The 25,347-nt window shown below is 38.1% G+C and overlaps 5 protein-coding genes across 9 annotated transcripts; 3 read left to right on the top strand and 2 right to left on the bottom strand.

The window, feature by feature from the left end:
* Positions 1–818: 818 nt before the first annotated feature.
* Positions 819–2,568, bottom strand: LOC130993260 (cytochrome P450 89A2-like). Its single transcript, XM_057918086.1, has one exon. It carries the CDS (start codon positions 2,441–2,443, stop codon positions 941–943), a length of 1,503 nt encoding a protein of 500 aa, XP_057774069.1. The 5' UTR covers positions 2,444–2,568; the 3' UTR covers positions 819–940.
* Positions 2,569–9,829: 7,261 nt separating this feature from the next.
* LOC130993258 (septin and tuftelin-interacting protein 1 homolog 1-like) lies at positions 9,830–13,038 on the top strand. Of its 2 annotated transcripts, none has more exons than XM_057918082.1 (2): positions 9,830–10,018; positions 10,315–13,038. In XM_057918082.1, exon 2 carries the CDS (start codon positions 10,337–10,339, stop codon positions 12,878–12,880), a length of 2,544 nt encoding a protein of 847 aa, XP_057774065.1. In that variant the 5' UTR covers positions 9,830–10,018; positions 10,315–10,336; the 3' UTR covers positions 12,881–13,038. The 2 variants fall into 2 exon arrangements, with proteins under 2 accessions (XP_057774065.1, XP_057774064.1); XM_057918081.1 differs by having other exon boundaries at positions 9,831–10,018; positions 10,284–13,038.
* Positions 13,039–13,175: 137 nt separating this feature from the next.
* On the top strand, positions 13,176–16,528 carry LOC130993259 (uncharacterized). 2 transcript variants are annotated; one of them, XM_057918083.1, is made up of 3 exons: positions 13,176–13,503; positions 15,044–15,239; positions 15,622–16,528. In XM_057918083.1, the coding sequence occupies exons 2-3, from the start codon at positions 15,086–15,088 to the stop codon at positions 15,990–15,992; spliced, it is 525 nt and encodes a 174-aa protein (XP_057774066.1). In that variant the 5' UTR covers positions 13,176–13,503; positions 15,044–15,085; the 3' UTR covers positions 15,993–16,528. The 2 variants fall into 2 exon arrangements, with proteins under 2 accessions (XP_057774066.1, XP_057774067.1); XM_057918084.1 differs by having other exon boundaries at positions 15,044–16,528.
* Positions 16,529–16,872: 344 nt separating this feature from the next.
* On the top strand, positions 16,873–18,836 carry LOC130993256 (protein BOLA4, chloroplastic/mitochondrial-like). The gene is made up of 3 exons (XM_057918080.1): positions 16,873–17,278; positions 18,339–18,406; positions 18,488–18,836. The coding sequence occupies exons 1-3, from the start codon at positions 17,015–17,017 to the stop codon at positions 18,639–18,641; spliced, it is 486 nt and encodes a 161-aa protein (XP_057774063.1). The 5' UTR covers positions 16,873–17,014; the 3' UTR covers positions 18,642–18,836.
* LOC130993255 (65-kDa microtubule-associated protein 6-like) lies at positions 18,809–24,771 on the bottom strand. 3 transcript variants are annotated; one of them, XM_057918077.1, is made up of 13 exons: positions 24,404–24,771; positions 23,817–24,204; positions 22,918–23,121; positions 22,104–22,358; positions 21,177–21,392; positions 20,949–21,104; positions 20,706–20,865; positions 20,456–20,607; positions 20,278–20,365; positions 20,123–20,196; positions 19,970–20,044; positions 19,263–19,599; positions 18,809–19,136 (listed from the first exon to the last, which is right to left on the bottom strand). In XM_057918077.1, exons 2-12 carry the CDS (start codon positions 23,895–23,897, stop codon positions 19,264–19,266), a joined length of 1,797 nt encoding a protein of 598 aa, XP_057774060.1. In that variant the 5' UTR covers positions 23,898–24,204; positions 24,404–24,771; the 3' UTR covers positions 18,809–19,136; position 19,263. The 3 variants fall into 3 exon arrangements, with proteins under 3 accessions (XP_057774060.1, XP_057774061.1, XP_057774062.1); XM_057918078.1 differs by having other exon boundaries at positions 22,104–22,352; positions 23,817–24,771; XM_057918079.1 differs by lacking the exon at positions 23,817–24,204.
* Positions 24,772–25,347: the final 576 nt, after the last annotated feature.

Genomic DNA, 25,347 nt, shown 5'->3' with positions numbered 1-25,347 from the left:
GGAGTAAGATTTTGATCGCTAGAAGGTTCGTTTAGATTTTTGATGGTGGTTCTGAGTAAGATCCACGTCATCGCCTGCTTCCCACTTTGATAGAGTTCCACATTTAACAATTGGATTCGTGCTCATATGTGGAATACAAAGCAATATATATTTTGTTGAATGATCTCCACTTTTTCCAATATTGGTAGTGTCTTCAATAATTAATGCTAATTATTTAGGGTCAGATTAAATTGAAAGCTGATATATGGTTTTTAGGTATTGATTTGGGCAATGGGTTCACTTCCTGCCGTCTGGAGCAATAGTGAACATTCGCTGCAAGCTCAGGTATGTTGATGTTCGTAATGGTCAGGATTTTCCTCAACGGATGTTGGCCCTGATCACACCTCGTACGCCACTCCCCTCCACGACACAAAACCTTCCTATCTCTTAATCTCCTCTGCCAAGCTCAGATAATCCAACGCCTTACAAACTTTGATGGCAATCATTCAATTATAATTTATTAACTTTGCCATTGTTTTTTTACTAATTAAGTTTTATACATAATAAGATTTTGTTTGCGAAACAATTGGGCATAATTTTCAAGACAGGAATTCGTTAAGAGGTAGAAGGTTTCGTTTTGATTTTTGATTTTTGATCATGCTTCTGAATAAGATTCTGTGGAATACAAAGCAATATCACTTTACTATTAGTACAGTCTTCACTAATGCTATTTAATTTATCCTGAGATTAAATTTCAAGAGGCAAAGTGGTCGTGCACGTGTATGCAAACCTGATATATGGTTTTTAATCCTTTGCTATTTGGCTATGGGAAATACTACTAACATAAAAAAGCTCGTGTTATATTCATTTTGTCAGAAGCATCTTTTGTTTTCAATGTGTATATATGAAATTTGAAGCAATTAAAGTAGAAAATGCATTTTTATAAAGGGTGGAGTGGAGGTCAGTTTCTGGGAGAGATGGTGGCGCGCAATGGAGATTTCATGACAATAGTGAACTCCTGCTTCTCTGTGAGATCAACGTCACCATCTGCTTCCCACTTGAACGACCGAATCAGATTGGCGACGAAGTATTCCAAATGCAGCAGCGCCAACGCAAATCCCGGGCACACTCTCCTCCCCGCCCCAAACGGCATCATCTTTATCTCTCTGCTCCCCGTCACGTCGAACCCTTCCCCCTCGCACGCCGCCACGAACCTCTCCGGCTTGAATTCCATCGGCTCCTCCCACACCTCTGCGTCCCAATTCATATCCGCCACCATGAAATTCACATACGCATCCTTGGGGATTCTGTACCCGTCCAATTCCACCTCCTCCTTCACCTTGTGCGGCAGCACAAAGTGCCCCGGCGGATGCCGCCGCAGCGCCTCCAGCACCACCGCCTTCAGGTACGGCATCTTCTGCAGATCCTCCTCCTCCACTACTTCCTCGCTCTCCACCACGCCGACTATCTCCTGGTACAATTTCTCCTGAATTTCCTGGTGCTTCACTAGGTTCGCCATGATCCATTGCAGCGCTGTCGATGTGGTGTCGGTGCCCGCGCTCAGGAACTCGCTGCATAAGCTCACCATTTCCTCCTCCTCAAGCTTTCTCTTCTCCTCCGGTAGAACCAGATCCGCCAACGTGTCCACGTACGCCACCAATTCATCCTCCGTCTTCCTCGTTCTCTTCGATTCAACTCGCGCTCTGATGAGAGGAATAAGGATCCTATCCTGTTCGTCGCGGATTTCAAACAGCTCCTTCCACCGCTTGCGGAATATGATCCGCCCCAATCGAGGCCAGAAATTGAGAACATTGAATCTCTGGAAACTCAGGAGAATTTTACGCTGGATGGTTTCGATTTCCTTAATTTGACTCTCCTGCAGCTTATCCCCGAAACACAGCAGCACGAGCAGACAGAACATGGCGTACTGGAAGTGATCGATGAGCCTGACGGAGGACTCCGAGTCAGCGGCGCCGCGGATACGGTCCATGAGGAGAGATAACACCCACCGCCGCGACGCAGAGTAGCCCCTGACGCGGGAGGGGTGGAGGATCTCCTGCGTGAGGTTGCGGCGGAGGAGGCGCCACGTCGGCCCGTAGGAGGAGGAGCTGATGGTCTTCCGAGGCGCGTTGAGGTAGGTGCTGGTGACCGGGGGGCCGGGGCGGTCGGCGAAGACGGCGCCGTTCTGGACGAGTGCCTGATGAGCAATCGAGTGGCCGGCGACGAATACGAAGAAACGGTGGGCGATCTTGATGGTGATGATGGGGCCGTAGCGGGGTTTGAGGCGGCGGAGGATCTGCTCCAGGTCGGAGATGGGCTTGCGCAGCCATATGAAGTTGCCGATGAGAGGGATCGCCGGAGGGCCCGGCGGAAGGTGCTTGGTGCTCGGGGAAAAGAGGCTGAGTATGGTTTTGAGTAGGGCGGCGACGCAGAGTGAGACGATGATGATGAACCAGGTCTCCATTTCTGAGCTTCTGCCTTTGCTTTTTGTGTGAACTTCTTCTGTTTGGGATAATTCTTCGTCTTTTATTTTAAATCGTTATAGTATAGGCTTATTATTCTCAATATTTTAATTCACACCATAACTTCTTTCTTATGAGAAAAGATTTCGTAATTTGAAAAATATTCGTCGTCTTTCGACAATGGGAAGACGCCGCGTGTCCTCGAATTGCCATTTTTGTTATCTTCTCATCTTTTCCATCTAGGCTCCTCGAAAGTCGTAATTTTTGTTATCAATGGTTAAATATGGCTTAAGTCAAGGTTTAGTAAACTAGGGTTTACTGATTATATTTGTAGTTATATATTAATTCATTTACGTTTAGAAAATGTCCTCGTGTTTATTTATTAATAATTCTGTGATCAAAATACAATTTTACTAAACATGGATTCAGTTTTTGTGCTAGAATTTGAATCGAGTAATTTGGGTTTTGTTGAATGCATTTGAATAAAATGTCTAAATTAATAAATTGATTAATTATTTCAATCGGCATGCCAATCTTGTTTTCCATGTTTGATTGAGTCGTAAACGAAATTGGCTGCTTTAACTACTAAAAAAACTAACAGCTCCAAATATTGTTAAGTGTTATCATAATAAACGCATCAAATATACATCTCAAAAAAAAAAAAAAAAGAACACATCAAATATCATTGGCGGTGCCAAAGGACCTTCTAACGGCCTACTCAACAAAATGTAGGATTGTTAAAAAATAATATAACTTGAGGATTTTTTTTTTTTTTTTGGAGAACCAACACGTAACCATAATATTAATAAGAGTCAACAGAAACAATCTCTCTAAGCCAAGAGGGGAACTCTCTCGTCCAACAGACGGGCTCAGACAGGGACGGAGCCAGGGGGGCCTAGAGCCCCCTCCCAAATTTTGAGTTTTTTTTTTTTTTTAAATTTTAAAATATATATAGATATATGTTTATACCTATTATGAAATAATTTTGTTTTATAAAAGAGTATTTGGTTATTATATTCTCTCATATATATACTTAATTTAATGATAATTCTGTTATTTAAAACTATATAATCTATGAAATATTGTTTGTTATTATTACTATTATACTTGTCTTTTAATAAAAAATGCCTAATATGTATGAAATGCTAAAAAAAATTATAATGTATTGAAACTAATTTGTAATATATAGAAAATATATAATCTATGAACATGTTGTTTGTTATTATTATTATTATGCTTGCCTTTTAATAAAAAAATGTCTTAAATATACGGAATGTCCAAAATTTTTTTTGTGATATATTGAAACTATATAATCTATGAAAATATTGTTCGTTATTATTAGTATTATGCTCGTATTTTAATAAAAAATACCTTAAATATGCAGAATGCCCAAAAAAAATTTCTCGGGGCCTACCGCCCCCGAACCCCCGTACAATTTCAGCCCCCCCCCCGAACTTAATTCCTAGGCTCAGAGCAACGATAAGAAAATTCCGCTAAACTATGAGCAGCAGTATTAGCGTCACAAAACACATGTTTCACATTAATAAGGAAAGTTTGCCTCATAGCTTGAACAATCTCTTTTAAATCATCGGGCAAACATCGAGAATCCTCATCTTCGCTCACCATGACTCGCGCCGCAAGAATCAAATACGTGTAAATTTCCACCGGCGAGATATCATTCTCCACACAAAAAACGACGATCCCTTGTATAATCGCCATAATTTCCGCCACCATCACACTCGATGGCGGCGTCAATCTTTTTGCAGCAGCCACAATAATCTCACCTGCATGATTCCGAGCGATCATCCCCACTCCGTACTCCTTTTTAGCAGGATCAAACTTCGCATCAACATCCATCCGAATTCTCCCAGGTTGAGGTTTCAGCCATTTTTTTGATCCCAGCTGCACTCCAAGCCACTGGTCTTGTGTGTAAGTAGGTTTTGCCTCAAGAAAAGCCTCCAAAAAAGCATGACTGTCCTCCTCAGAAGGTGCTGCCAGCCCGTCCTTCTCTCCATGTTTGGTGTTACAAATGTAAGTCCAGTTTTTCCACAACATGATACACCAAAGCCAATACTCTTCCATCTCAAACTCCTTCCGAATGATTGCTGCAATATCCAGCAGCTCCAGCCCTTTCGCCTGTCTCAAAAAATTCCAAAACTGCGAGTTTTTCCAAGCAATCTTAATCATCGGACAAAAGAAAAGGTTGTGCTCGGTTGAGCCCCATTGGTCTTTGCAAAACTCACACAGGCCTTTCGTCGGGACATGGTGATTCCTGAGGTTCAGAGAAGTAGGAATCATGTTATTGAACGCCCTCCACAAAAACACCTTAACCTTCGGAGGTAGGGAGTTATTCCACACCATCCTTCCCCATCTCTTCTTTTCCATCGTACTCACATTGGGATGTGGATTGTAGTATCCCATTCCTGCTAAGTAAGCGGTTTTCACTGTGAACTCGCCCTTTGAATCAAAGTTCCAGTTCATAGTATTTGATTATTGGGGTATTGGCATGTAAATACTCGAACTTTTATCATTTTCTGATTTTGCACTCTAACTTTAAATACTTGAACTTTGTATTCTTTTTTATTTTGCACCCAACGAATTTTTAAAGTTCGGGTGCAAAATCAGAAAGAGTACAAAGTTCGGGTATTTATAGGTTGATTTTAAAGTTGAGGTGCAAAACCAAAAATACAAAAAATTTGGGTATTTATAGGCCAATACACCTTGATTATTTTAGAGTTGAACAAATGTACTGCCAAAGTCAAAGATGTGCCACCATGGCTCCATGAGAAAAGTGTGATTTTTTTCTTTCTAATAAAAGCATTATAGTTATGTTTATCTAGAAAAACTAACCATAATTAAATAGAGATAGATTCTATTAAAAATTTATTTTTTTCGTGAAAAAATGAGAATAATAAATAAAATTATAAATTTCATGAATAAATTAGTATAATTGATAAACAGACGTATCTATTTAATATTTTGAAAATGTCGTCGCCTCCAAGATTCAAAGTTTCAAACCTCATATTAAAATATTTGTTCATAAAAAGTATTGACCTATTCATCAAAATGAAATGATTTATTCGCAATTATTCATACGGATTCTCAATTCTCATATTATTAGTAGATTCTCAAGACATCATTTCTCTAATTAAATAATGATAAGATCCGACTTAAGATGGACAATCAGGAAGCAACAACAACAACACATAATACGTACGATCAATATCAACACATACATCTTGATAATCAACATACTAATTACAAGATTGTAACTCAATACTATCGAGAAAGAAAAATGAAATATTCTAAACTCTTAAACAATGAGTGTCAATTTCAGAAGTACGCTTTTAAATATTTTACGTTAAGTATTTTCTAATATGATAAGTATATTTCTAATATTAAATTTTCAATGTTGAATCAAAATACATTTCAGAAATTTTTGAAAAAATAAAAATCTTATTATACTAATTTTCAGAAGGAAAGTAATGAAGTTGAAAATCAAATAACGAAAAAAAAAATATATGTATATATAATCAGGCGAACACATTGCTTTCGGGTCAATTTTATCGGGTTCGGGCTATTTTCGGGCCAACCCTATTGGTTTCGGGCTATTCGAACTACAATTTTATAGGATTGAAAATTTTCAACCCTAATCCTCTTAAATTGTCGGGCTAATCAGGTCAACGCATAAATTTTGAACTAAATTATGATCCATCACTAGCATTTAAAAATATTAACGCTTGTAATTTTATTTATAACTATTGTTTGCTTCGCGAGCCTAAAACCTAAATTAGGGCTAAAAACATAAAAATAAAAAATGTATTATAATCTTCAATAAATTCAAGTCTTATTTTATAAATATATTGAATTATTTTTGTTTAGATGCCACATGAAATTACATTATTTTTGTTTAGATAATTGAAAATACAAATTTATATTAAAAAAGTAATTAAAAAAATGATAAATATCATTTTAAATCCCAAAATATTTTCGCACAATCAAAACTATTTTTTTTACTTGGGGGAGTTGGGGAGGGGGAGCAGTGGGGTTTGAACCCGAGACTTTACTGTTCACACACAGAAGGTCGCACCGCTTGGTGTCCCCTTGGGAACATCAAGACTATTTTCTAAATCATAAAACTATCGTTTTTGTATCAATTGTATCATTCGTTCATTTTTCAACTTCTAAAAGTTAACATGCCTCGCCAAATGCCACAATATATTCAGAATAGGGTTTAATGCCCTTAAAACCCGAACTATTATTATTTCCGAGTTTTGCATTTACCTATGTTACTAATCCAATTTTGCATGCGGTGAAGAATTCCGGTAAACTAATATATCTATATGACAATTTAATTTTTGATGTGGCCTAAAACATAAACGACATGGCAATCGGAATATATAAAACTGAAATTATTTTTAAATGACATGTACACAAATGACGTCGTTGTTCTTTGATCTAAACCACGTCGTTTCTCCCTGTGCTCTAGTCCCTCCCACGTGTCCTCATACGGCTTCTTATTCTTCATCTCTCTCTGTGTGTGAATATTGTTTTAGTTTTTGGCAATTGATGCTCATCTGCTGTAGAAGTTGAAGCAGCTATGTAGTTGTCATGGGTGGAAACCACACACACACACACGCCATATTTCGCAGTCGCTAAAACCCCCAATCCTTTCCACCCTATCTTTCTTTATTTAGATTTTCTTACCGATTTGTAAAATCGAGTCTACTACTGTTGAAGAAGATGGATAAATTGGGTTGTGCCTGCAGTGTTAAGAGCGGTAGCAGTGATGTTGATAATGATAAGCCGAATGAGTTCGAATTAGGGCTAAATTCTAACGCCATTTTTTGTAGCGTTAAGAGTGGCGTCGTATCAAGATCTCTGTTCATGACAGTGGTTCTCCTCTTGTGTCCTTAATCGGCTCGATTATCCTTGCAGCGTCCCCATGCACTGTCGCCGCTGTACGACGTAGATTCGACTAATTGGATTGAGAATATACCAATTCTGCTCCACAATTTGACGACGGGGGGCTTGCTCCAGAAAGGGGACAAGGGCTTCGTCCTCAACGTCTATATTTACGTCCCGAGATTCAGTGCGATCGAGGAGATATGCAGTGCCGCCGTTCGTGACAGCGGTTTGGTAATCGTGCCGCTGGGCGACGACATCTTGCCGGAGCTCCGAATGTTAGGCGGCGACACAGTGGTTGCCCTATTTAGAACTAAGGGCATAAGAACTTTAGTTACAACTAAACACTTTAATTTAAGATAAAACGATGATGTTTTATTTTAAAGAAAACGTTGTTGTTTGGTACATCGGCCGATGGTGATACATCAACTATTTCGGCTACCAAGTCAGCTTCAATTTGGGGGTAATTTCACGGAGAATGCAAAAATAAATTAATAATATAGTTGTGATATACTGGGATAGAAAATTTAGAATACTGCAAAACGCGAAAATGTCAATAGTTCGAATATTTAACGGCATTAAGCCCTTTAGAATAATTATCTTTTTGAGACAAAATTATATGACATAACTAACGTGGACTTTTTCATAAGTGGATTGTAAGTTAAAAAAATATTTAAATTTACTGTCGCATCCAATGAGTTATCTCAATTTTTTGGAGTAAAAGAAAGAACAAAGGATGTAACTAATACAAAATCGATAATTTGTACTCCCTCCGTCCCATTAAAAGCGGCCACTTTCTTTTGGGCACGATGATTAAGAAGGAATTGTTATGTTTTAATTAATTGTAGTCCATCAAAATTAATTAGTTAATTAATACTTCATTCACCTTAACTTCTTATTCTTCAACCTAACTTCTCACTGCATCTGGGCGCTGGCGGTCGCCCCTCACCCCTAAGCCAAACCAGACATCACCTTCTCCAAATCGCCGCCTGAAAGCCCTAGCCCCCAAATAGCCATCTGAAAGCCCTAGCCCCCAAATCGCCAACAAGTGACTTTTTTAGGAAAGTGGATTAGGATCTGCAAATCTGGCACCTCCAGTTCTTTCTGCCAACAAATGACTCTTAATTAGCAAATCTGCAAATCTGCCAAACATCTCCAGTTCTGTGTGTGTATGTGTGATTATGTATATATTCATGTTCTTTCATTCTCACGCCGGATCTATTTAACCACTACGAGGTGTTTGGCTAGAGCTCATTTTTTCCAAAATGCAACTGGATTTATGAGAGAGTCCGGAGGGGTGAGAGGTGGCGGCGGCCATGTGGGTGGTGTCCACTAGAGAAGAAGAGAGAAGGGGGAGGTTTTGTGTTGGGTGGCGCTGCTGTGCGTGTATGTGTGCGCAACAAGAGAGAGAGGGAGAGAGCAGAGGCGAGGGAGAGCGAGGTCAGGAGACGGGCCGACGGTCGGCGCTGCTGTCGTCCGCCGGAGGTCAGGGGGTAGGCGGGCCGGCAACGAGAGAGAGAGGAAGAGAGCAGGCGGCGTTGTGTGTGTGTGTGTTTATTTTAAAATGATTTAGATTTAATTAGAAATTTTAATTAAATTAATTAATTGATCTTAATTAAGTAATAAATATTCTATTTTAAGAAAGTGATCACTTTTAATGGGATAAACTAAAATGGAAAGGTGATCACTTTTATTAGAGGGAATAATTTTTAAAAATATTTTGACAGTTCTGGATATATTATTGATAAGTAAAATTATGGCCCCCATCAAAAGAAATGAGATTCTCTTTACATGTGTTCCACCATATTCCACTCAATTTGTTTTAAATTTTAATTATTATTTTTTCATATTAATTTATTATACTTCCTCCGTCCCATGAAGCATGACACACTTTTTTTCGGCACGAGAATTAAGAAATTGGTATTTTGTGTGTTAAGTGTGGTAGGTGAAAAAATGAAAATGTGAATAAAGGGTGATTTTTTTTGCCATTTTTAGAAACGTGTCATGCTTCGTGGGACAGACCAAAAAGGAAACTGTGTCATGCTTCGTGGGACGGAGGGAGTATTTTAATATAATTTAAAGATAATTAACAAGGATTCACTCATCCAACTAGAATTTATAATTATTTTTTTATATTTATTTGTATTAGTAATGGATTATTTTGGTTAATTAATTCAAAATTATAATATATAATTTTTTAAAATTCAATTTTTAGTAATAAATTTTAATTAGAGTGTATTATATAATAAGATTTTCAATTTTTACAACAAATATTATAAAATAGAGAAATTAAGAGTGAGACACAATATACCGTGGGATATATGATTCCATCCGCATCGCGAGGGCCCAAGCGTAGCCTGCCTCAAGCCCACTTGGCCGGTCCAGACCCATATATGTTTGCGGCGGACTATGCCTATCTTTTGATGGGCTCACCCTGCCCCGATTAACAAATTATAACCGACATAATTCTGTTTCTTTTTACATCTGCTTTTATTCGAAACAAAACCCCCTAATTTATAACTTCCCGAATCAAAACACAGAAAATACTCGTGTCTCATCCCTAACTCGGTGAAACTCAAAACATAGAAAATCTGTTTCTCTCTCGCTGTCTGATTGAGGTAACAGTCTCCACTGCCATTGTCTTCAGGAAAGAGGCGATTTCAGCTTTTAAAGTGAGTTATTTGTTTCATTTCTTGCTAAATTGTTTTCTGCTTTTTTTTTTGGTTCTTTGTTCCTAAGTTATTCATGCTAGCAGATTCTCCTTTTTTCGTGCTTCTTATGATTCCGAATTGATTAGTTAATTGGAATTTATGCCTATCGTCTCTTAGAAACGCTGCCTCTGCGCGAGCTACTTGTTCGAATAAAACTAGGGCAAACAATTGTAATTTAATTTTGTTCTCGCGGCGTAATCTCATTGTACCCTCTTTATATTGTTAGGTGCTTGACGCGGAGCTATAAATTTTTGTAGAGGCTACCAAATTTACTAGAAGATGGATGAAGATCAGGAGATGGAAAGGTTCGGCATGGATAAGGATTATGACGATGGCCAGTGGATTGGTGGCGAGTTTTATGGCAAGCGCAAACAGAAACGTGTGCAGACCAAAGACGATGTTCTTTATGGTGTGTTTGCCTCTGGTGATAGTGACTCTGACGAGGATTTTGGGTCGAAGAAGAAGCGCAGGAAAGATTTGTCGAAGAAGACGGATTACTCCAAGCCAGTCAGTTTTGTTTCGACTGGCTTGGTTATGCCCAGTCAGGAGATTGACCATAACTCCAAGGAGGATAATGATTTAATGGAGGAGGATGATGTCAAACCTGCTGGTTTAGGCCTCGGATTTGGTTCTGCTTCTTCTAAAAAGGCAAATGAAGACAAGGAAGAAGATGATGACTTCTTGCCTACTGCCTTTGGGAAGATTATCAAGGAAGGTGCCAAGTTGCGGGAAGAGAAGGAAAAGGAGAAGGCTAAGCTAGCCAAGAAATCATCTCAAGCTAGCAAGAGGGAGTCAGACCCGAATGGTGTTGGTGAATTTGAGAAACATACCAAGGGTATTGGAATGAAGTTGCTTGAGAAGATGGGCTACAAGGGTGGCGGCCTTGGTAAAAACGAGCAGGGAATTATGGCTCCTATAGAGGCCAAGCTGCGGCCTAAGAATATGGGAATGGGTTTTAATGAGTACAAAGAGGCTGTTCGTCCAGCAATACAGGAGGTAGATGAAAAATCTGTTCCACGTCCCAGCCAATCTCTAGAAGGTCGCACTAAAGAGAAGCTTTGGTCAAAGAAAGTTTCAAAGAAGAAGGCTTATATAACAGCTGCAGAACTGCTGGCCCAGAAGGAAGAGAAAGGTTTTGAAGTTGTTCAGAAGGTTTTTGACATGAGAGGGCCACAGGTTCGGGTCCTGACAAATTTAGAAAACTTGAATGCAGAAGAGATTGCTCGGGAAAATGATGTCCCAATGCCCGAACTTCAGCATAATATCAAAGTGATACTTGATATGGTTGAGCATGACATTCTGAAACTTGATAGTAATCTGAGGAATGAAAGAGAGACTGTGGTTGCTTTACAGAAGGAAAAGGAGAAGCTGCAAAAGGAGGCACATGACCAAAAGCAGCGGCTTGGAAACATGGAGGAGATAATAAGTGTATTGGATCAAATGGTTGAGAAGAGCTCTTCGGGATTGTTAACTCTAGAATCACTTGCTAAATCATTTGTAGATTTACAGACAAGATTTCCTGATGAGTACACATTATGCAACCTATCTTGCATTGCATGCTCGTATGCTCTGCCTCTATTTATTAGAATATTTCAGGGATGGGACCCACTTCAGAATCCAACTCATGGAACTGAGGTGGTATCATTATGGAAGAATTTGTTGCAAGGTAAAGAGTTTTTGAATTTCTCTGGTACAGCTTCTCCGTACGTGCAACTGCTTATGGAAGTTGTATTTCCCGCTGTAAGAATATCTGGGACCAACTCTTGGCAGGCAAGGGACGCAGAGCCCATGCTTAGGTATTTGGAAACTTGGGAAGAACTGTTGCCTCCTTCTATCCGACAGGCCATACTCGACACTGTTGTTATGCCAAAAATATCGTCTGCGGTAGACTCTTGGGATCCACGGAGAGAAACTATTCCTATCCATAAATGGATCCACCCTTGGTTACCAATGTTGGGGCACAAGTTCGAGAATTGCTATCACACGATTCGCAATAGATTGGCTAGTGTTCTTCATGCTTGGCACCCTAGTGATATGTCAGCTTTTGCCATATTGTCTCCTTGGCAAATTGTGTTTGATCCTGCCAGTTGGGAGCACTTAATGGTTCGGTACATCATTCCAAAATTATTGACTGTCATGCATGAGTTTCAAATAAATCCAGCCAACCAGAAGCTCGAACAATTTAATTGGGTAGTAAACTGGGTGACTGCTATTCCTACTCATCACATGCTGCAGTTAATGGATATTTTCTTTAATAAGTGGGAAGAAGTACTTTATCATTGGTTGTGTTCGAAACCAAATTTTGACGAAGTGACGGAGTGGTACATTAACTGGAAAGAGCTCCTTCCTCAAGAACTTCAGGCAAATGAGCATATCCGATTCAGGCTTAATCGTGGTTTGGCCATGATGAACCAGGCAGTCGAAGGCATGGAGGTGGCTCCACCTGGATTGAAAGAGAATATTAGCTATCTCAGGGTGCGCGAGCAAAGGCAGTTTGAGACTCAGAAAAAAGCTGCTGCACAAGCTCAACATAGGGCCATGCCAAGTTTGGATAATGATATTCCAGCAGAGGGCATTAGTGGTGGAAATGAGATGAGCTTGAAAGAAGTTATTGAAATCCATGCTCAACAAAACGGGTTGCTGTTCAAGCCTAAACCTGGTAGAATGCAAGATGGGCATCAAATATATGGATTCGGTAATATAAGCATAATTATAGACACCCTCAACCAAAAGGTGTTTGCCCAGACTGAGGACAGATGGTCTCTGGTATCACTTGAGCAGCTGCTGGAATTGCAAAGTCGATCCAAGATGAGGCGACAATGAGTTTTGAAATTTAAAGTCAAAATTGCAAACCACATTTTATATTAGGAATCTAATTCGGTCTCAATTTTACTCTGCATATCTTTGTGCCTAACTGTTAACATACATGCAATGATGAATTGTTCCTGAAATTTTCTTCAGTGAAAGAATTTTTTTGCCAACTTGAGGAATTGGTAGATAGTTTTGGTTCCTAGTTTCGCAGGGTTTGACTCTATTGACCTGGTGTGAATCAGTAGTCACTAACTGTCCTGATAAAAGTTGCATACTATGAAAAAAGAAGATTATTGGTCATATTGAAATGTTAGCAAATGGTCTTTGTTGAGGCTATATTCTTATGGCTAAGTCTTGTCTGTAAGTTTTCTGCTTGATCTATTTAAGTTGGTATGGAAATGCTAACTCGTAGTCATTGTTGAGGCTATATTCTTCCAGTTAAGCTGCACAATCCTCTTAACAGTCTGGTATTGTTCTGATTGGTGGATACAGGCCTCTAGATCAGCCATTTATAATGGCTATGTCGAACTTGTCATTACCATTACCGTTTGAGTTAGGTCATCATCAGGTGAAGTTGCAAGAAGCTACTCAGTTGATTATGAAGATACAGATTTTCTGGAAACTGAATGTTAAAGGTAATGGTCTTCTGCTCTTTTAATTTGGTTATCTGGGATCTTGGAAGACATTTAAGATGTATATCTCTTTCTTTAGCTTACTTTCAGATAGTTGCAAGTTGTCGCTGAGAGAAACTTTGATGCAGTGGTGCTCTTAATTTGAACAAACCTGTGTAATTTCTCTATTGTCTTGTCTAGGCATGTTTCTTTTTAGTTACGGCTATAATTTCTTGGCTTATTTGGTAGTTGATTAAATAGACTAGGTAAACTTTTCTTTTGTCTTGGGGCTAGGAAAGTGAGGCTATTTCACACACACACACATTAAATAACAAGAAAATAATATTATTCCCAAAATAATGAAATGTTTGTTTTCTTAGAAGGAAAATGAAATGGTTGTTTGAATGTGTTCCACTTATTTATATTATATTTAAAGGGGTATTTATTTTTTATGATTGATAAGAATAAGATGTATCTTTGAGTATTTTTATTTATCCTTATTACTAGGATATCTTTAATCCATTCTTTCAATGGGATATAGTTTTGGGATATCTTAAAGTTTTAATTTATTTTAGTAAATAGAGGATTAGTCTTATTATTTTTATCTATCAAGGCTAACTCTGAAAAACAAATGCCCCCTTAAGATTAATTCATCCTGACCTTTGCACTTGAGCTTTAATTTGGATGCTTATGTCCCATAGAAATTATGCTGTTTTCTCTTTACATGACACTGAGCTTCTACTGAAACTAACTTGCAATTCTATTTTTTTGATCTAAACCTTCAGAGTGAATTTTACATGAAAGTTATTGTTATGAGTAAATACTTTGCGTCAGATTCGACCTAAAAAACATTTGTAGAAGTTAGAACCCATTTGTGTAATTGTAAATTCAACGAAAGGCATTGACATCTCATGGATTTGGAAAGGTACATTCTATTTAACAGGAAGTTATTTATGTGCTTTTTTTATACGTTTGAAGAAAGGATTTAAATGAATTGTCAGCTTGTATAAAATTTAGGCTTGCTCAAACATTTTTTCTTAGCAAGAGAGTGCCAACGTATTTTATTATAAATGGTTTTCTCCCTTGCTTGTTCAGTTGTTTGAATGTTTCTCTCTCTTTTAACGAAAGAGAGAACTGACGGAATCAAGTATGAAATGCATCACATTCAATTAAAAAGAAACAAAAAGAGTTAAATGCATTTTATGTAAGCCAACGTATATAAGGAGTATTCCTTCCATTTACGAAAAGAATATAACAATCGTCTTATTTAGTGTTCACAAAAATTAGATATTACATTTTCTTTTTAGATATAACCATGCATTCTCAATCACATTCTACATATATTCCAATCTTACAAAACACCCTTATTTATAAAAAAAATACATTTGGCTCACATTTAATTCAATCAGAATTTGTTTTTGTGTTTTTTTTACAAGAATTCTGAATTCAATTATAATCTATATGGGGGGGTCTTTTATCAATTAAACATATATCTTATTAAAATCGGTGTCGAATTCAATATTGTGCTCCATCTGTCCCACTAAATATGATTCATTTTTTTCAGCACAAAAATTAAGAAGATTGTATAAATTAGATAAAAGTGATAATGTCCATCATTTTTCAAGTGTATCTTTTAGAGCAACTCCAATGCTTAGGTCGAAGGGAGGGGTCGAAACGGCCAGAGCGAAGACCTCCGCGCTGGCGACCCGTGCGACGTCGAAGCGAGGTCGAGGCGGAGACCCGGGACGACGGCTGCGATGGTGAGGCGTGTGAAATACACGAGCCGTATTAAAAAAAATCGATTATTTTGAAATTTTTTACCCTTTTTGGTCTTTTTTTTTTGCTTTTTTTTCTCTATAAATAATACTCCCTCCGTCCCACCCAAGATGCAACATTTTCCTTTTTGGGCCGTCCCAACCAAGATGCTACATTCTTTATTTGGCAAAAACTAACACTAATTAAATATTTTCTTATTACATTCTCTCTCCTACTTTATCACTTTTTTTATTTTCTCTTTCTTACTTTATCACTAATTTATCTCTCACAATTTTCATATTCTCACATCATTCTTCCATCTCTTCCCAAGTTTTATATCTTTCTTCAAATTTTGCTCAATGGATCGTGAATTCGACGATTATCTAGAGAAATGCGGCGGAAGCTTGGGTGTGCCTAACACTCAACCGATGATGGGGTTTGCTCCATTTTCTGAAGCTTCAAACGTCTTTGCTTTGGGTGTGCCTACTACTCAACCAACCCGATTGCCAACCGTTGAAGAAGAAGAGGCGGAGGCGAAGCCTGGCGTGACGTGCACCAACTACTCCGGTGACGAGACAGAGCTCATTTGCATCTTGTGGGCGGAGGGTACCCACAATCCAATTTTGGGCACCAGCCAAAAGTTGCACCAATATTGGGGCTCAATCGCCGAGAAATACGCCTTCAAACCGTCGGGTGCTCCTACGCGTAAGGCGGATGTTATCAAATCCCACTTTGGTCGAGTCTCGAGGGAGACGTGACTTTGGATGGACTACTACAAAACATGCCACAACAATTGGGGTAGCGGAATGAGCGAAGATCAAATCACCGAAGCCACCCAAAAGATGTTCGAGGCTCACCACAAGAAGAAATTAGGCTATATGAGCGCTTGGAAAGTCCTACGCGAGTGTCAAAAGTTCATGACGGAAGCCACCGATGTCCACTCCACCAAGAAGTTGAAGGGATCCGACGGCGAAGTTAATAGTACTTCATCGGAGCCGAGCATCACCACGAGGCCCCAAGGGACGAAAGCGGCAAAGCTCGACAAAGGCAATGGCAAGAAGGGAGAAGCATCTTCCATGACCACACAATCGTCTTACTCCGAGGCGCTTGAGAAAGTCGCCGTCGAAACGAAGGAACATTCGGCCCAAATCGGTGGCATAGCCGAGGCCAAGAAGACGCTCGCATCGGTGAAAATGGAGGAGCTCGATTTGAAGATCCTTAACATGGATACTTTGAATATGAACGAAGCTTAATTGGCATGGCACAATCATTTGATTCAAGAGGTGCTCAAGCGTCGGGGAATTATGTAGTTTTAAGATTTTTAAATTTTTTTTAAGTAATTTAAATTATGTAATTTTTATCTTTAATGTATGTTTAATTTTATTTTCAATGAAAAATTAAACATTTTAGCAAAATTATGTTGAAATTGGAATTTTGGTGAAAATTATCAAAATGTATGACATTATGTGTAATTTTTTTTTACATTTAATTAGTATAACTTAGTTTTATTTATATTTATATCGATACAATATCTTATTTTTTATATTTATTTATTTAAAATATTATTAAAAAATAACGCTCGCCGTGCGACGACACGGATGGGTGTGCTAGTTAAGTCAAAAGACTGGTATGTAAATTGTAAAGTATAATTAGCCCTATAAGATGGTGTATATATGTGTGTGCTTGTTTTTTCCAAATTTGTTATGATGAATAGAGATATAATATGAGGAGGGAAGTGACGAAGCCCTGACCACCACTATATACAAAAAGCATCCAAAACATGGCGGCCAAGTCTCTGCTTTTCCGCCCTAACGTCGCGGCTCTATGTCTCTCCGGCAGCCGCTCCTTTCTATGCCGAACGCCCTCGCTGCTGATCATGTCAACGTCGGCTACAACCCGCAACCTTTCAAGCAGTCGCTCGTTACTTACTCGGAGGCTTCCTCGTTCCTCTTCTGCTTTCGCAATTAGGCGGGATTTCTGCATCCGAGCCACCGAAAGTTCCGCCCCCATCGAATCTCCTTTGATGGAAACAATGGAGAAGAAGGTGCGTTTCTTTAATATACCTACCTGATTATTTCTTTCGTTTGGGGGTTAAGTTTAGATCAAATTTGTCCGATTGATTGGTTAGGGTATTCAGTCCTATTATTCTATGAAATTGTGGTGTCGGTGGTTGGACTGTGAGCTCAATTGTGTCTTTGAACAACTCAATTTTTACCTTGGGAAACATAATTTGATCAATTGCATTTATAATTGATTGGAAATGCTCCCATCGATGCACCCAGTGACTGTAGTGTTTTTGGAGAGTGGACAACTGCACCTGGTTGGAGCATATCTGCTGTAGGATAGATTGCACCAAATTCCACTCATTAGACTTTGCTGGAGTAACTACAAAGTTCTGCTGATGATTTGTTTACGTTTTCTTAGAGCTATAAGACACTATTTGATTAAGGGAACCAGCTTCCGTTTTTAGTTGAAAAGAGGCAAACTTGAGAATGAAGAGAGATTAATGATTTTCTTTAAGGTAGATGATAAGCTCTGAGGTCGTAATATGCTTTAGTCGGTTTTGAAGCACTACATCTCTTACGAGAAGAGATTCTGGAACAATAGCAGATGGGGTGAACTTGTGTGCCGATTTGTGGGAAAATATATGGCGAATAACACTGCGTTGCATTTCCTTAATCCTTATTCGAAAAAATGCATCATATGAGTTTTCTGAATACAAATGATCATAAATTATAACGTATTGATGATTATTTGGAGGAATTGGCTTTTGAACTCGGTTGAAAGCTGTTAAAGTCTTTGGATGTTTTGAGGACGCAATTTTGATATAAATTGGCCTGAAGTTGAGCTTGGAATGAGTAGGCATTGTCTAATTTATTCTCTAATAAAATTTACAATAAGAGATTTGTTTTTGAGGATTAAAGCTGCCAGCTCTCAAGAATCCTAGACAGTTATACATGCTGAATGTCCATTGCTTGTTAAATGCCATTGTTGGTTGCCAGCAAGAGATTGCCTTTTGATTATGCACTTATGCTTTGAGTTGCTGTTGTATTCTTAGCATGAGGTTTGATTATCTGAACATTGTTAAAAATTTGTGGTATTAGATCAAGGAGCATTTAAGTGCAGACTCAGTTGTTGTTAAGGATGCTTATGGTGATGGTCGCCATGTGAGGTGAGGCTTCTTGTTGTAGGTGCATATCTAGACCTATCATTTGGTCGGTAAAAGTTTAATGTATTGGACTAATATTTGCAGCATAGAGGTGATCTCTTCAGCTTTTGAGGGGCAATCTGCAGTTAATAGGCAGAGGATGGTTTACAAGGCGATATGGGAAGAACTTCAGGATAGAGTGCACGCAGTCGACCAGATGAGTACCCGGACTCCATCTGAAGCAGCAGCGGGGAAGTGATGAAGCCGACTTTATCATCACTCAACCAATGGGTCTCAATAAAGAATCAGAAACTTTGATATTTTTTGAGTGACCAATTTGCAGTTTAGAACCATGGATAATATGAGACCTCAAAAAGGTGCATCCCATCCATATTCAGTTTAAAAGTAACGATGTAAAAGATCCCATTTTCTGAAATGCAAACATCTTTATGAACCGAATACTCTTAAAAATCTCTCTGAAACGGCAACAAACAAAAGGAAGCAGCTACGTCAAATCCCAGCAACAACAGCAAGCCTATATACAAGCAACGTCGATAACTCTATTTGCAATTAGCTATTGACTATGAATAAACAACTCTATACTAGCATCTCCACCTCATACATACGCCAATAAATCAGCAAGAAGCAAGTTAAATATGCATGGCAGCTGTTTGTCCTGCTAAAACGCTGGCCTTGGTCACCATAGTGTACATCACCTATATTCACAAGCCTCTATCGGATCCTTTCAGCGGCACTGCATAAGTAAATTAAACTCAAATGAGACAGCTGATGAGCCACAAGGTCAATCTTTTTCAAAATGAAATGTCATGGGTATAGTAGAAACTCATAAACTAATGAAACGCACTGCAAAAAACCTTACTTCAAACTTGAGGAGGGGACTCAGGCTCTGAGCCGCCAATCGAGGAGAAAGACATGGTATCTTCTTTGGGTATAGCAACAAAGTTCAAAGGAGCAGTAGAGAGCCTTCTCATTTCCTTGAAATAACCATTATGGCGTCCAGAATAAGACCGTGGTGTGAGGAGCTCAGGAGTCGCACCGCCAACTGAGTTGCGACGGGGTGAGGGTGTCACCGATCCATTTCCATATGCTCGATATCCATTTTGATTCCTGAAGCTGCTGCTTCTCCTGGGACTTGGCTTAGACCCATATATAGATTCTTTCTCAGTAAGGAGCATATCTTGCAGTTTCTTCTGATCCTGAATTTAGAAAAAGGAAGAAACGGCAAAACATGAGAACCATTGAAAAGATCTCTCGATTGTTTTCCTTACGCTGTGTAATGTAGGGTGAGTGTTTGAGCTGTTTTCCACAAGATTTGATTTTTTTATGATGAATAATATTTGAGTAAAAAATTGGATTTATGAGATTGTGAGCACAAAAAAACTGCAGAAGAAAGAAGATACTAGGGATAAAAGGTAGTTGACTGAAAGAGATGCAAAAAATAGGCAAAAGGCTTAATCTTCAAGAAAGGCAATATGTTATTGATCTTCAATAAAGGCAATATGTTGTTTTATTTCATAACCATGTTATCAACAAAGAATTTCACAAAGATAATCAAATTTGAATTACCCGAGCTCGCTTCTTCTCCTCTTCCTTGAGTCGCCTGGCTTGTTTGTAGTCCTCCAGAATTGACACCAAACGCACCTGCATATCACAGGTAGAATGCAATTAGCAAAGTATTCAAAAACATGAAACACCTTGAAAGATTTTTAAATCACTCACTCCATCATAAAGAAACAGTTTCTGTTTCTCCTCCTCCCATGCAAGAGTTTTGCTAATTAGATTATCAACCATAGCTGCAAATTTTGTCTCGTTAACTCCAGAAATACAATCAACTCAGCTAAGGAAAGATATCAGTAGTGCAACCAAAAAAGTACCTGGAATCTTATTTATCATGATCCTGGCTCGCTCTGCACGCTTAAGATTTATATGTGCACCTCTTCCAGCACTGTAACGATTGTGATCCTGAATGATCAATTAATTATTTTTATAAATTGCTAGTTATGGAACTCTGATATCTAACTTGCATATCCTGAACATGATTTGATAGCTTACGAGGTTATAATCTTCAAGCCACTTTTCCTCATCACATGCAGCAAGCCACCGGTCTATCCTTTCCATTATTTCTTTGCGGCTAAAAGCTTCATCTTTGACTTTACATATTTGTGCCTCGATGTTAGCTAAGAGCTCACACGGATCCACCAAGCCTGCAGTATGATCGAGTTCCAACGTCTAACTTCACTAAGAATCAACAAGACTGTAGACATAGAGAGAGAGGAAGTACTTATTGAAACAGATTAATCACCCGAATCAATCAAAGCACTGGTTTTCTCAGCAGCTGTGCTTTGATCTGGTTGAATATGAATTTTACAGCACATATCTTCCAATTCCGACCTCTTCTTCAGCACAAGTTCCTTCAACCTACTTGTTTTTAGTTTTGTGAGCCTCTCAACCTCTGCTGAAACCTGTCAGAGATGACATTACAAATAATCAACTCGCGTTTCTGGAAAGAAGCAGCACAGTTGGGCAGTTCATACTGCTCCTGTACCTGCTGAACTGTCTCTGGCGAAAGAGCGCCTGGTTGCACAATTTCTGATTCTGACAAACCAAGGACTGAAGTAATTCTCAAGAAGCTAGCCTTTTCTTCTTTAGATGTGTCCATCAAGTTCCATAGTTCAAAGAGAGACCCGGTGACATCTTTCAACTGCAGCAAGCATAGTTCTCAATGAGCAAGAGAATGAAACATTCAGACAAAAGATTACCAGAGTTCAAATACCTTTTGAAGCCGGAACTTTTTCTCAGTTTTCAACTTAAGGACAGCCTGATCAAGCCCCTCCAACGTGCTGTCGCTGATATTCGTGACAAGCCCCATACTTGATTCATGCAAGCTTGGGTGGATATCACTAACAGTTTGGCCAAAATCTATATTAAGGACACCGCACAAAGTATGCACTTCGTTCGCATAATCCATGACTTTCTGGAGGCGCTCAGACTGCCAAGAAGAAGAAGAATAAGAAGAGTAGTTTTAGAACCAGAGTTCAAATCAATTTGGGACTTCTACAGTATCCTTAAGTGAAAGCAGTTGTTTAATGACTGGTAGGATGCACTACACAGAACATACGTTTTGCATGATGTTTTCATGTTTAATACACTTCTAGTACGCCCCCTCCCGTGCAATGCACGGGTTACGATATATTATTTATTTTTAAATTTCTAAATTAAGTAAAAATGTCAAAATGTCATTATTTATGAGAGATTAATTGGTAACAAAAAAATTATGTTAGTTTAAATATTATTATTTGATTTAAAATAGTGTATAATAACAATATTATCAACTTAATGAGTATGATATTAAATTTAATGAGTATTGTATAATAGTAATAATTAACGATTGTTTGAAAAGAATTAATAGAAAAAAAAATTGGAGGGAAAAAGTGAGAGGAGAGAGAAAATTTGGAGGTAAAAAAAAACTGCTCTTTTATACTCACTCCGTCCCACTTCAATTGACACTTTTACTTTGGGCACGGAGATTAAGAATAAAGGGTTGGGTGTGTAAAGTGGGTGGTGACCATTTGATTAATGTGTGTAGAGAAGGTAGGGACCACATGCTATTTTTGGAAAGTGCCAATTCAAGTGGGACAAACAAAAAAGGTAAGTGTGCCAATTGAAGTGGGACGGAGGGAGTATTATAGATTTCACGTACCTTCTCCTTCTTAAGAGCACGAAGTTTTGATTGATGTTCCGTGAGTTTTCTCACTGATAAGTCTTGTTCTTCCAGAGTCAAGACGCTCATGGAACTGCCATAACCGGAAATCTCGCCAGTAATCTTCTCAATTTGTGACTTGATATCTGCAAATTGCTTCATTCTTTCCTCCTTCTTAAGTTTTAGATCTTCCACTAATGGTCTGACTGAGGCTAGTTGCCCTTTCAAGGACTTGGCTTTCTTGTCAGACTGCACCTGTTGCCAATCAAATATTTATGATGGAAGTCTAGTTGATATCAACAATAATGATTAATGAATACTTCTAACTTTGGCCTCTTGATGCATAATTTCAAGAATGCACAAGGAGCTGAAACATATAGCCTAGATAGCACAGATAGTATAACAAGGACAGAATAGAGTTTAAGATTATTGCAGATGCACTGTAACTCAATACACCATAATTTTTTTACGTTAAGCTTAAGCCACGAGTGCAGAATCAAGGGTGGAGTGAATTTGTGTCTAAAAGGCAAAAACCAGTAAGACAATTCCCAAAGCTCTGCAAATCTTTGAATTGTATTGCTTTATGTTGCTGTGACACCATTAGACAAGAATTGAGTGCATAGTCTCACTTCACTCATAATCATGTGCTTCAAACCATCACTACGGCTTTGCCAAATATGGAAGTGAAAAAGAAAGGCTATATTATGCATTGCATGACATATTCCATAATACTCCAGTAGAAGGAAGAGATGGAAGAATGATTAAAAAATAAAAGTATGCAAAATGGCAGTGCTGATTGTTTAAAGTTCATTACCGGCAAATTAATGTTGATTTCTCCAAGAGCTGCAATAAGCATTGCAACCTCAGCTTCCATGGAAGCAATAGATTGATGAAGGCATGCCTTAGCATTTGTGGCCTCATCAACCTTTCTTCTGTAGATCTCCAAACACTCTCTCTCCAGCTCCATTAACATGCGGTCTTTATCAGCTTGAGTCTCCCCAATTTCAGTCCACAATTGCTGTTCATCACAACAATAACAAAACCACCAACTACATCACACTCCATTATTACAGTCTTACCTAAGGAAACTAGAAAATTGTGTATATTAAATTCATCCTTCGTATTATAAGAAAACTCAGGTTATGTACAGGAGCAGATTAGACATGATTTTCAACCACAATGCAAAGAAATCGTGTTTATACCTATATCATCATATAGTTTACAAATTCTAAATTTTAACAGAGAAACTATCTATCAAACATTAATCTTTGTTCAGGGTAGAACCAAGGTATTGGCTTCTTGAGATAGTGTACAAGTAACAAACCAAAGTCTTACTGGAGAGGAAAAATCTCAAGATAAAACTTGGAAGGGGGAAAAAAGGATTATTGAGAAATTGATGAAGTAATAAATTACATATCTACACATGATAATACATACATAGACTTCCACCCTTATCCAATAAAGTTTACCAAAAGGAAAAAAATAAAAATAAAAATAAAAACAAAGTAAAAAGGTTTTAACAGAAATCATGGAAAAAATTATAACAAGTACCATTTCTCCCCCAAACAATATGAAAACCTGCTCAAGAGAACCAAAAAGGGAAATTGCACTTAGGTTGCTAAGTTGTCAAAATTCAACATTTTCAACGCCATGAGAGAGAGAGAGAGAGAGAGAGAGAGAGAGAGAGAGAGAGAGAGAGAGAGAGAGAGAGACCTGAAGTTCTTTGAGCAGAGTATTACAAGTATTGCTTGTATGAAAACTGATGGAATTACTCCCAAATGCAGCAGTCATCATTTTCACCACTGATTAAATGCTTTCCCTTCCAAAGAAATATTTCCACCACCACCACTCCAGAGCAAAGGAGAAAGGCAAATTAAAATGCTAAAGGCTTCAGCTTTACACTTTCTGAAGAAGAAGCAAGGTACGGAATTAGCTTTCACAGCTAAAAAGGAAAAAAGCGAAGCAGCTTCCTCGCTCCTTCTCTCGCTGTCTCCTTTACTTGTGTTGTTAAAAGAGAAGCCAAAAAGATACTACGCACCACCATTTCTACATCCCCATTTCTCCCTCTCTCTCTCTCTCTCTGCCGCTAACAGATCTGAAGCTAGAGAAAGAAACTAAATTCAACGCAATTGGACACACAACTACCAACCCCGCGAATGAAAACAAACTTTGTTTTTGGGTTTTGTTGTTTAATTTCTTTAATTTAAAGAAAAGGGAGAAAAATGGACCTGGACCAGCAAAAATTAGGTACTGTAGAGAAATACTCTAGATTATAAAAAGAAGCAGAAGTTAGCACCAACCCAATTATTATACAGCAACAGCTATCACAACTACTGTTGAAGTTGCTGCTTTTTAACAGAGCTGGAAGTAGAAGAAGATGATTATGGTGATTTTGGTGATTCAGGGGGTGGTGGGGGCTAACTTGCGCAAATGCAGGTGGATCTGTGCAAATTAGATCAGCGCGGAGTTCTATGCTACGGTGCGCCTCCGGTGTTAAGTGAGAAGAGCGGAAGTGGTGTCGAATATTTATCATTTATTATTACAATACGATATATTCCCCTCTCAATAAAATTATTCTCGTCGCCTTCTGTTAATAGTCATGCGGAATCACTATTTCCAATTCATGTCTCACTACCGCCACTCTCCTCTTGTTTTACGTCAACGCATCTTCGGGTTAAAAATCTTATGTGGACGTTTCAACCATCTTTGCATTTTTTAAAATTTCTTTATATTCTTAAAAATATTTCCGATAAATTAGGGGTTAGTGATATTTTGTGTATTCAAATTCTAGCGTATTTTTTAAAATATCTCAAACTTTTATATTCTATTAAAAAGTTTCAAACTTCGTTTTTCATAAAATGTTCAATTATAAGATTATTTAATTCGTCGGAATTCGTATAGCATAATATTATATAAAAAAAATACTGAAATTTTGGGGTTTCCGAATAAAAAGTGAAAATTGAAAACATTTTATGAAAGAAAAAATGGGAACATATGATACTATTAACTCTAAATCCATAAAAAAATACACTAAAATTATTTTAAAATAATTATAAACGGAAAGCAATCGTTCGTATCTTATGTAAGAAAATAAATTATAGTAGTTTTTTTCTTAGTGTAATAAGAATAAAAAAAATTGAGAGAAAGAGTAAAAAAATTATTAGTTGACCATTGTCGTCCAAACATAACCGCATAAGGTATTACTAGGTTCGAATAAAGATTAGTTCACCCAATCTATTTGGGA

Source organism: Salvia miltiorrhiza, chromosome 7 (genome assembly GCF_028751815.1).
Source record: "Salvia miltiorrhiza cultivar Shanhuang (shh) chromosome 7, IMPLAD_Smil_shh, whole genome shotgun sequence".
Taxonomy (NCBI): Eukaryota; Viridiplantae; Streptophyta; class Magnoliopsida; order Lamiales; family Lamiaceae; genus Salvia; species Salvia miltiorrhiza.
The sequence above is the reverse complement of the archived record's forward strand: the minus strand, read 5'-3'. Positions and strand labels throughout refer to the sequence as shown.

Excerpts from the sequence above, each read along its gene's own strand:
- LOC130993260 (XM_057918086.1), bottom strand. The coding sequence starts at position 2,443 with ATGGAGACCTGGTTCATCATCATCGTCTCACTCTGCGTCGCCGCCCTA.
- LOC130993258 (XM_057918082.1), top strand. The coding sequence starts at position 10,337 with ATGGATGAAGATCAGGAGATGGAAAGGTTCGGCATGGATAAGGATTAT.
- LOC130993259 (XM_057918083.1), top strand. The coding sequence starts at position 15,086 with ATGTCCATCATTTTTCAAGTGTATCTTTTAGAGCAACTCCAATGCTTA. Across the intron at positions 15,240-15,621 it reads CCGGGACGACGGCTGCGATG|AGAAATGCGGCGGAAGCTTG; the intron begins GTGAGGCGTGTG and ends ACGATTATCTAG.
- LOC130993256 (XM_057918080.1), top strand. The coding sequence starts at position 17,015 with ATGGCGGCCAAGTCTCTGCTTTTCCGCCCTAACGTCGCGGCTCTATGT. Across the intron at positions 17,279-18,338 it reads TGGAAACAATGGAGAAGAAG|ATCAAGGAGCATTTAAGTGC; the intron begins GTGCGTTTCTTT and ends TTGTGGTATTAG. Across the intron at positions 18,407-18,487 it reads GGTGATGGTCGCCATGTGAG|CATAGAGGTGATCTCTTCAG; the intron begins GTGAGGCTTCTT and ends TAATATTTGCAG.
- LOC130993255 (XM_057918077.1), bottom strand. The coding sequence starts at position 23,897 with ATGATGACTGCTGCATTTGGGAGTAATTCCATCAGTTTTCATACAAGC. Across the intron at positions 20,366-20,455 it reads GGCTTGAAGATTATAACCTC|GATCACAATCGTTACAGTGC; the intron begins GTAAGCTATCAA and ends TTGATCATTCAG. Across the intron at positions 20,197-20,277 it reads CATGATAAATAAGATTCCAG|CTATGGTTGATAATCTAATT; the intron begins GTACTTTTTTGG and ends CAAAATTTGCAG.